Here is an 11062-nt window from a genome sequence, read left to right on the forward strand (position 1 = left end):
TTGTGTCAAATCCTACTCATTGTGCCTTTAACAGCTTCAACAGAAAAGTGATGACAGTTGAAGGCCCAGCCTTGAGAAGAGATCTGATCAGGAAAAATAAATGAAAACACCTGTGAACAATGAATGTGTAGGTGCTTTGAAGGTAACCAAGTCTAAGGGAGTGTAAGGGCTCTATAAAGGTCTATAATTGGATTTTTTAACAGCAGACATTTTGGCTTGTCATAGTACGTAGGAAATGCACAGGTTTTACAAACAATGATGGCTCTGTTCTATTCACCAGTGAGTCATGACAGTGCGACAGTGAGCCAGCATGCACAACACCAGGACCCTGAAACTGAAGCTAAAAAAAATGATCCGCTGAGTTACAGACATCTCTATCCCAATGTAAGTCTATGGGAAAAAGTCTTTTTGGGTCCAATGGCATAACGTGACGGACACAGAAGTTGTAGTACCGCCGTTTGGCAACTACGAAAATTGGGATCAACAACCGGCGTTCTGCCTGGGGGCTTAGCAGTGTCCAGCGTTGCATACTGCGTTGCATGCAATTCGCATACTATTGGTTTCATATTAAGGTTTCGGACATACTAAAATATCTCACATACTGTTTTAGCGTACTAAATAGCATGTGTGGAACTTCAGTTCTCTTAATACATCCATGGTTTATTCACACAAATGTACGTGAATTAGAAATTCAATCTGGGATAAAATTCTACAATTCTACAATTTCATTTAGCAGACGCTTTTGTCCAAAGCCAGGTACATCTGAGAGTTCACACAACACAAGCAAGGATCTGGATAGGAGGGAACAACGTGACTAAGAGCCAACGACAGCTTCAAGTCTGATCGGACACAGGTGCTGACAAGCAGTGCACAAAGGCGATGCACAGTGTGGATAGAAGCAGATTTTTTTTGTCATCGTCATCATTTACATTATCAACAATGCCATCAATGTCATCATCATCATCATGAATATCCTAATCAACATCAGCAACATCCTCAATATCATCATTATCAATATCATCAATAGCATCAATGTCATTAGGTGCGGAGGGGTTCATGAAAGAGCTGGGTCTTTAGCTTTTTCTTAAAGGTGGAAAGAGACTCTGCGAAAATCTAGGGATTTTTTGACTGTTGGTGAATCCAAGACCACATGACGTTTTTTTGTCATGACACAACAGTCATTTTCCCAGAATATTTGCTGATTGTAAGAGAAGTGGCACCACAGCGCAAGTTTTACTTCCTAATGTTTACACCATTCTTGGGCAACAAGATTTCATATTAGCAACCCTGTACATGCTGACAGGCAGCTATAAAACAATGATTCACTAAATGAAACCATAAATGTATTCATTGCAGTTCAGACGCCAAAGTTAATGAGTAAACCCTACAATATAATTTAGAAAAACAGGAACTTCACACAGCTGCTAAACAGAGTGTACACCATCATACCCGTGTTTGTTTTGCACACGTTGATCTTTTTATTTGACTGAACTTCTGTGTTTGATCCACAGTTTCCTCCAGAATGTCAGATACAGCAGACTCCCTCACATCTAAAGAGACACAGGACGCTCCTGGTTATGATGTGTCATCACCACCACCACCACCACCACCACTGTCATACTCCTCCGAAGGACAGCAACCTCCACCCTACTCTGCAGCCCTGGCAATGTGCCCTCCACCCAAAATCGAGACAACTTGCACCTATCAGCCTACCACTGGATACGATTCTTTCCCCGACGTCAGCCCAAAGGCCTCGTCGGACACAACTCCACTGAAATCCTCATCTTCTTTTGATGACAAGACAGTGAGAAGAACATTTATTAGAAAGGTTTGTACGACTTGCTATGAGCACGTTATCCTACACCAGATTTTCCCAACCTGTTGTCGAGACAGAGCTTCCTGGAGTTGCAACTCGCAAGAGAAATTTCAAGGAACGCACAAGATGATTAACAGGATAAGATCTCTTAAATTGTGGGGTTTTTTTTCTAAACTTTGCTTTTTGCTGTAAATTAATGGATCATTTTACATCCTCAGACCTCTTAAATTTGTAAAATAAATCAATCTGGGAAGGAAAAATAACTTGTAGACATGTGAAAAGAAGGTGCAAATAGACGTTGCTTTTTTTTGAGGGGTTAGGAACCACTGTTTTACACAAGTTTGAGCCAAAAGTGTCAATCATGAAAAGCCATAAAATCCCCTTGGTTCAAAAAACATCAATTAAATCTGCAGTGGGTAGAAATGGAGCAAATGTGATTAAAAAAAGTTATTTTTCTAAAACGGTCACTATATCCTGACAGTAGTGCATGAGACAGGTAATCTGAAAAAAAATCATGTTCATCCGGTGTCCTCCGGTGCTCCTAACGGCATCTGCAAGATTTCACAGACCGGAGGAAAACAACCAGTCAGAGCCGAGCTGGAGCCTGCCGTCTCTGAGCAGCTGTCAATCACTCGCAAACTCTGATCATGTTATGTTCTAGTTCACAAAAACGTGGACTCAAAAGCAGCACACCACGAGAGTCTTTAAAGAGTGAACAAAAGAATATTTATTTAAACAAAAACAGGTTCCAGGTTGATCCAGGAGCAGCGTGCAGGAGTGAGCAGGCAGGTAGGTAGTAGCCACAGCTGGCAGATGAACAGACCACGGAGGGTGACGGAACGATCTGGCGATGAGTAGCAGGAAAACCGGGGTATATATACTGCAGGTGTGATGATTGGTAGATTGTTCTCAGCTGCTCCAGCCGAGCCCGCCCAGAGGAGGAGGAGGAGGAGGAAGGCCACACCCCTCAACACACTGACAAACTAGACAAACCAGGGGAAAACACACAAGAGACAAAAGGACAGGGAAACATAGGAAACAAAAGGAAACCCTAGACTACAGGCAGTGATAACATGACAGTACCCCCCCCTTAATGAGAGCCTCTAGGCGATCTACCAGGTTTCTCAGGATAAGCCTGGTGAAACTCCCGAACCATCCCAGCATCTAGGATGCGGGAACGAGGAACCCAGGAGCGCTCCTCTGAGCCGTATCCCTCCCAATCTACCAGATACTGAAGGCCCCGGCCTCTACGTCTAACATCCATCAGTCGTCTGACTGAATAAGCTGGCTGACTGTCAATGATCCGGGCGGGAGGAGGGGGATTGGTCGGAGGGACCAGAGGACTGGTGAGGACCGGTTTTAGCTGAGAAACATGAAATGAGGGATGAATCCTAAGAGACTTTGGCAGGATGAGTCTGACAGTGGTAGGATTAATAATCTTCTCAATTTCAAAAGGTCCAATGAAACGGGGAGACAGTTTTCTGGAGTCAGTCTTCAAAGGTATATCTCTGGAAGATAACCAAACTCTCTGACCTGGGATGTAGACGGGAGCTGGGGTCCTGTGACGATCCGCGATCCTCTTGTTTCTCTCAGCTGTCCGAAGCAAAGCATCCATAGTGTCCTTCCAAACCTTGCGGCAGCGTCGAAGGTGATGCTGCACAGATGGCACAGCCAACTCCTCCTCTTGTGCTGGAAACAGTGGTGGCTGGTAACCTAGTGAGGCCTCAAAAGGAGATACACCAGTGGCAGCAGAAGAGAGAGAATTATGCGCATATTCAATCCAACATAACTGTGAACTCCAAGAAGTTGGATTAGTAGCAGCGACACAACGTATGGCAGATTCCAAATCCTGATTAGCCCTCTCAGACTGTCCATTCGTCTGAGGGTGGAAACCAGAAAACAGACTGACAGTGGCTCCGAGGGCTTGACAAAAAGACTTCCAAACTTGAGAGATGAACTGAGGACCACGGTCTGAGACGATGTCCACAGGAATACCATGCAGACGAAAAACATGATTAGTCAGGAGTTCAGCTGTCTCATGTGCAGAAGGAAGCTTGGGAAGACCAATGAAATGAACGGCCTTGGAGAACCGATCAACAATGGTAAGTATCACTGTCTTACCATTAGAAGGTGGGAGACCGGTGACAAAGTCCAAGGCGATGTGGGACCAAGGGCGACCAGGTATGGGTAATGGGCGGAGCAACCCCACAGGCGGCCGATGAAATGTCTTTCCCCGGGCACAGACTGTGCAGGCGAGGACGTATTCCTTGACGTCCCTCTCCATTGTGGCCCACCAGAAGTGTCGTCTGAGGAGTGACAAAGTCCTACTCATCCCAGGATGGCAAGCGAACTGGGAAACGTGTCCCCACTGCAGGACCTGGGAGCGAACTGACACAGGAACAAACATTCGATTAGCAGGGCCAGTACCTGGATCCGGTTCTTCACGTTGAGCCTCCCGAACCGCTGACTCAACCTCCCAGGTTAACGTCCCCACCACCAAGGCTGCCGGCAGAATGGTGTCTGAAACACTTGGTGACTCCTCTGATGAAAACTGCCGGGATAACGCGTTAGGCTTGATGTTCTTGGAACCAGGACGGTAAGTAATGGTGAAGTCGAATCGACCAAAGAATAAAGCCCACCGAGCCTGGCGGGAATTCAGTCGTTTGGCTGACTGGATGTAAGCAAGATTTTTGTGATCAGTCCATACAATAAACGGGATCTCCGAACCCTCCAACCAGTGTCTCCATTCCTCCAGGGCCAACTTCACTGCTAACAGCTCACGATTTCCCACGTCGTAGTTGCTCTCAGCTGGAGACAGGCGTCGAGAGAAGAAAGCACAGGGATGTAACTTCTTATCTGGTCTGGAGCATTGGGAGAGAACAGCCCCCACACCAATGTCCGAGGCATCAACCTCCACAACAAACTGAAGAGAAGAGTCAGGTTGCACCAGGATGGGTGCGGACGTAAAGCGGTCCTTTAATAAGGCAAACGCCTGATCCGCCTCAGGAGTCCAGCGAAAAGGAACAGCAGGAGATGTGAGCCTGGTCAGTGGCGCAGCAATTCTGCTGTAATCACGGATAAACCGGCGGTAAAAGTTGGCAAATCCAAGGAAGCGTTGTAAGAGCTTTCTGGAGGATGGTTCAGGCCACTCTGCCACCGCCTTGATCTTGTCCGGATCCGTCTTCACCTGCCCACTCTCAATGATGTAACCAAGAAATCCAACAGAGCTGACGTGAAACTCGCACTTCTCAGCCTTCACAAACAGCTTGTTCTCCAGTAGTCTCTGGAGCACTTGGCGCACATGAAGCTGATGTTCTGCGAGGTCAGAGGAAAAAATCAAAATGTCATCCAGGTAGACAAACACAAACCGGTCCAAAAAATCTCTCAAAACATCATTAACCAGTGCTTGAAACACTGCAGGAGCGTTAGTCAGTCCAAAAGGCATCACTAAGTACTCAAAGTGACCCAGTGGTGTGTTGAATGCTGTCTTCCATTCATCTCCTTCCCGAATCCGTACCAGATGGTACGCGTTTCGCAGATCCAGCTTGCTGAAGACAGTGGCTCCCTGTAGTGGTTCAAAAGCAGAACTGATTAATGGCAGAGGGTACTTGTTCTTTACCGTGATATTGTTTAACCCTCGAAAATCAATACACGGGCGGAGAGTCTTGTCTTTCTTGCTAACAAAAAAGAATCCTGCCCCTAGAGGCGAAGAAGAAGGTCTGATGAGACCTGCAGCCAGAGAGTCATTAATGTAGGTTTCCATAGCACCTCTCTCAGGACGTGACAGGTTGTACAGGCGACTCGAAGGCAGAGTGGTACCAGGTAGCAGCTCAATAGCACAATCATACGGACGATGAGGTGGCAAGGATAACGCTCTCTCCTTACTGAAAACCTCACCGACATCATGATATTCAGGGGGCACAGTAGACAAGTCAGGAGGAACACAGGGCGGAGGAGCAACACTAATATCTACTGGTGGTAATGCAGACTGCAGGCACGAGGAATGACAAAAACTACTCCATCCCATAATCTTACTAGTCGACCAGTCGATCTGGGGGTTGTGTAGCTTTAACCACGGGTGTCCGAGAACAAGAGGAGTCTTAGGGGCAGAGAAAACAAAAAACTGTATTAGCTCACGGTGGTTTCCAGACAGAATTAGAGACAGAGGTTCAGTGCGGTGAGTTACTAATGCTAAGGACTTGCCGTCTAAAGCACAGACTGACAGGAGTCTCAAGGGGTTCAATGCTGATGCCAGCCTGAGAGACTAACTCAGTATCTAAAAAACTCTGCTCTGCACCGGAGTCAATCAACGCTAACAGGGGCAAGGACATTTTACTCATACACAGTTTAGCAGGTATTTGAGTTCGAGGTCTAGTGTTGGTGGGGGCATCAGTCTTACTCACCAGTATCCCCACAGCTACTGGTGAGCCCGCTCTTTTGGGCGGAGAGGACATGCAGCAAGGAAATGTCCGACTTGACCACAGTAGATACACTCACCCGCTCGGATCCGTCTCTGACGTTCAGCGGGAGTGAGCTTAGCCCGACCCACCAGCATGGGATCATCAGAGAGAGCAGAGGAGCTGGAACCGGGGCCGTGAGTCTCTGACGGGCCGGAGGCAACTCTCGCGAGAGTAGGAGTAGCAGCAACGGAGTTCACGGGAGTGTGGGATTTGTAGTTCTTCTCCCGGCGTCTCTCCCGCATACGGTTGTCCAGTCTTATGGACAGATCAATAAGAGCATCAAGGGAGTTAGTATCATCACGGACAGCAAGTTCATCCTTTAACTGCTCACACAAACCGTGTAGAAAAACTCCTTTTAATGCCTCGTCATTCCATCCAGCCTCCGCAGCCAGAATCCGGAACTCCACAGAATAATCCGCCACACTTCTTTGACTCTGTCGTAGGTTAAGCAAACGTTTAGCAGCGTATCCAATACATACAGGGTGATTAAAAACCTTCTTCATTTCACTCATGAAACAATCATAGGACAAAGAATTTATCCCTCCTCTTCCCAACATTGCTTCAGCCCAGTCCAGTGCTCTCCCTATTAACAGTCCCGTAACATATGCTACCTTGGCTTGGTCTGTGGTGAAGGTGACTGGTTGTCGGGAAAAAAACAGAGAACATTGGAGCTGGAATCCTTTGCATCTCCCCAAATCACCGGCATATGGTTCAGGTGGAGGAACAGGTGATTCTCTGAGTGGCTGAGGCTGAGGAGGAGGAGGCAGAGCGGGGGATGGTGCTAATTGGCCTGAAATTGTCTCCAAACATTTTCCCATCTGAGACATTTGATTCCCTAAGGTGTGTTGGGTCTCCAATAAACCCTGAAGTAACTGGTGATGTTGTCCTAACAAAATATCATGGCTGGAAACAGCCTTCTGAAATACATTTGTGTCTGCTGAGTCCATAGTTAGGGCCAGATCGTTCTGTTATGTTCTAGTTTACAAAAACGTGGACTCAAAAGCAGCACACCACGAGAGTCTTTAAAGAGTGAACAAAAGAATATTTATTTAAACAAAAACAGGTTGCAGGTTGATCCAGGAGCAGCGTGCAGGAGTGAGCAGGCAGGTAGGTAGTAGCCACAGCTGGCAGATGAACAGACCACGGAGGGTGACGGAACGATCTGGCGATGAGTAGCAGGAAAACCAGGGTATATATACTGCAGGTGTGATGATTGGTAGATTGTTCTCAGCTGCTCCAGCCAAGCCCGCCCAGAGGAGGAGGAGGAGGAGGAAGGCCACACCCCTCAACACACTGACAAACTAGACAAACCAGGGGAAAACACACAAGAGACAAAAGGACAGGGAAACATAGGAAACAAAAGGAAACCCTAGACTACAGGCAGTGATAACATGACAGATCAAACGGTCAAACTATTCAACGCTGATCAAATATGAATCAATATTCTGTTCCTGTAATGCCTATTTCTTGCCTCAATTGTTTTCAGAATCATCTTGTAGTGTACTGTTTAGCTGGAAAATGAGAGAGTTTGTGACCCGGCAGAGATCTGTTGAAGAAATACCAAGCAACACCCAGCCGGAGAAAATGTTCTAATTTCACAGTACAACAGTACACTACAAGATGTTTCTGAAAACATTTGAGGAGAGAAATAGGCATTACAGTAACAGAATATTGATTTATATTTGATCAGCGCTGCCTAGTTTGATTGTTTGATCGGAGTTCACGAGCAATTGACAGCTGCCACCGTTGAATGAACATCCAATAGGAACGCTCTCTCTCTCTGAAATGACCTGTGATTGGCCAAAGTCTCCCCTCACGGGCTAGATTTTTTGGAAGCATGAAAACAGAGCCATGAGGAGGTGCAGAAGTCCAGTTTTCTCTCAGAACACTTGAATTAATTTTTTTTGTTTTTGTCTGACAGGCCCGACATGTTCAAAACGCGTTTGCTCGGATTGATTTTGAACTAAATCTGTGCAATATTATTAATTATATAAACATATATATTGTTAAGATAACTTTTTGATACAAGTCAACTTACCCATTGCATTTAGGGAGCTGTTTTTGGACAGCTATGTGCACTTGCTAATTTGTTTTTATGACTTCTTAATTGCAGTATTTAGTTGAGGTGTTTCAGCTGACTAAGGTTGGTGGGAGTCGTCTCCTGAGCAGTCAGCCGATTGTAGTTGGTAGTTTATTGGTTTTTGTGACAATAAAAAATTACTTTTCTCTACCAAGTCATGATTTATTTATTTTTTTTTTAAAATTAGTTGAGTTACTCCTTAAACTTACCTCGCAAGCAGCAGAAGTACCCCTTGGTTGGGAGTCGCAGCATTAGACCACCTTGATTACTGGACACTGCAAAGCATATTAAAGCACTAGGGTTTCTTGAGAGCTAGGTCAGATAGTAGTGCATGCTGGAAAGTGTAATCCAACAATCTCTCAATAAAATGGTAGTGAATGCTTGCAAGTAAAATCTGTTTTAACCAAGTGCTTGTTCTTCATCTATCCCTGTGCAGGTGTTCAGCATCCTGGCTGTCCAGCTGCTGTTCACCTTCAGTGTGATGTGTGTGTTCACCTTCTCTGAAGTTGAGGAGATACAGACCGACATGTGCCTCAGCTCCTTCATCATCTTCATCGTGGCGGCCACCGCCCTCAGCTGCTGCAAGTCCTTCAGTCGGCGTCACCCCTGGAACACCGTGGGACTGGTGGGTTACAAATACAGATACAGATACTGTCACAGATATCTACATTTAACATTTACAACTAAACATTTAAATAATAGACTAAGAGCACAGTTAACCCTGACAATATGATAAAAAAAAAATTATAGCTATGTAGTTTAAGGAAATATATATCGGATATGAAACACCCGAGGTCACACAGTAGCTTCCTGGAAAGAAAAGGGAAATGTTTTGGTCAAGTAGGCGAGCTGCTGCCTCAGCTAAATGTTGCTCAATAAAGAGCACTTTTCTTGAAAAACAAAAAAATAGTAATGATCAAACATTTATTTTTTATTCACCGCTTGGTTCTCCTCAACATTTAGACTTCTCTTTACATTTAAATGAGCTGTGAGAAAGTGGTACATTTTCTATTGCGTCCAAATGAAAACCTCAGTTTCCTCTAAAGTTGTGTTCACACACTCACAGATTCACTGAGCTGTTGAGGTTTTGATGGCTTTTAAAATGAGGACATCCTGTATTGTGTCACACAATGCAGAGCAAGACACTGGGCCACCTGGCTTTGTTACTACCCAGGGGCAACTTCTTCTCCCCAGGGCTAACACCAATAGTGTTCATGCCTTCAAGAAGAGATTGAATAAATACCTCCTCAGCATGACACTGCAATCCTAAAGTTCAAGGACTTCAAACATGTACAAATCAGCTTCATATATACTCCTGAGTAGCTGCAGAACAGTGATATGCTCTCTGAATGGTATTTATGAAGCTTGTGTCTGCTAAAGTAAAAAAAAAAAAAAAAAAGGGTTTCTGGTAGAATAAAAGATGTCTGCACTTCACACGTTTTTCATTAAAGGGACTGTTTGTAAGAATCAGAAATTGGTTGTAACAGCGACACCTGTGGCCGTTAAGTCAACGAAAGTCAGTGTCCGGTTGCTCGCACTCGCCCGTGTGCACGCGCTAACTGAATGTGAGCGAGCATCCGTCAAAACAGTGAGGCGACACACATCAGCTAAAACCACAATATCACTATATTTCACCTGCTTGGCAGTAATGTTAGCTGACCAGACGAAGGTCTCTCCATGAATCAATGCTGATCCTAGTGTTGGCTTTTCCTGCTTCAGCCTCCCGACCGCGGTCAGAACAGGGGAGACACCGGCACCCGGTCGGAGACGATAAAGTTTCTCGCTGCGGAGCCCCGTCACTTCACAAGACACGGGAAACCTCTGTTGGTCTGGAGGAGCTGCAGCATTTATTTCTGCACAAACGTCCACTTTACATTCACTAGATATTCTCAGAGCTAAACTAACTCTTCTGCAGTGTGTAGTGTGCGCGCATGAACATGAGGTGGAGCGAGCTGTGAGTGAAGGGAGGCAGGCAGAGGAGCAGAGTACAGCAGAAACTCCGACCCTGGAGACCAAAGCTACGGTCCTCCGAGCGCGGCCAACACTGTTTTGCGAGACGGGCTTCACTAGATATAACGTTGCAGTTTTGGTGCTTCCGTGCGATTTATACGTGTAAGAAGTTACAAACAGTCCCTTTTAGGTCTATGAAAGACAAGGACTATTTAAGGACATTAACAATCTGGATCTGTCTCTGTTTGAAGCAGTTCAACTTGTGAAGCTATCTATGAAGCAAACTATGGGGCAAAAGCTTTCTCAGATGATATTGGAGATGTTTAAAGGGATAGTTTGGGTGTTTTGAAGTGGGGTTGTATGAGATACTTAGCCATAGTAGGTGTATTACCTTTAGATGGCGGTCGGCACGCCCCAAGTTTGGAGAAAAAGACTGAAGTACCGACACCACAGCAAAGCGATGTACTGTTGTGGACGGGGACGACAGAAAAATGTGTTTCAGCCAACTAAAAGAAAGGCTCACCTAAACAATATTATATACATTATATACTATATTTAGAATATTTTCAGCACTTTATCTTGCCGTGGAGCCCTTTCCTTCTCCTTTCAAATTGGGAACTGAACTGAATGTTAGACTTATCCATGCGGACCGTAGCAAAACAGACTTGTTTTGCCAGCTTCTATACTGATAGAAGGCAGTTTAAACTGAAGCCATTTATGTGACCTAAGATTATGACTGTTTTGCAGAAATACAAA

The 11062-nt window shown here is 45.3% G+C and overlaps 1 protein-coding gene across 1 annotated transcript; it reads left to right on the forward strand.

Annotated features, from left to right (window-relative positions):
• The first annotated feature begins 436 nt into the window (after positions 1 to 436).
• On the forward strand, positions 437 to 9509 carry LOC119484222 (protein lifeguard 3-like). The gene is made up of 3 exons (XM_037762909.1): positions 437 to 876; positions 1512 to 1828; positions 8793 to 9509. Exons 2-3 carry the CDS (start codon positions 1523 to 1525, stop codon positions 9087 to 9089), a joined length of 603 nt encoding a protein of 200 aa, XP_037618837.1. The 5' UTR covers positions 437 to 876; positions 1512 to 1522; the 3' UTR covers positions 9090 to 9509.
• Positions 9510 to 11062: the final 1553 nt, after the last annotated feature.

Source organism: Sebastes umbrosus, unplaced genomic scaffold (genome assembly GCF_015220745.1).
Source record: "Sebastes umbrosus isolate fSebUmb1 unplaced genomic scaffold, fSebUmb1.pri scaffold_10_arrow_ctg1, whole genome shotgun sequence".
NCBI classification, from domain to species: domain Eukaryota; kingdom Metazoa; phylum Chordata; class Actinopteri; order Perciformes; family Sebastidae; genus Sebastes; species Sebastes umbrosus.

Excerpts from the sequence above, each read along its gene's own strand:
- LOC119484222 (XM_037762909.1), top strand. The coding sequence starts at position 1,523 with ATGTCAGATACAGCAGACTCCCTCACATCTAAAGAGACACAGGACGCT. Across the intron at positions 1,829-8,792 it reads GAAGAACATTTATTAGAAAG|GTGTTCAGCATCCTGGCTGT; the intron begins GTTTGTACGACT and ends ATCCCTGTGCAG.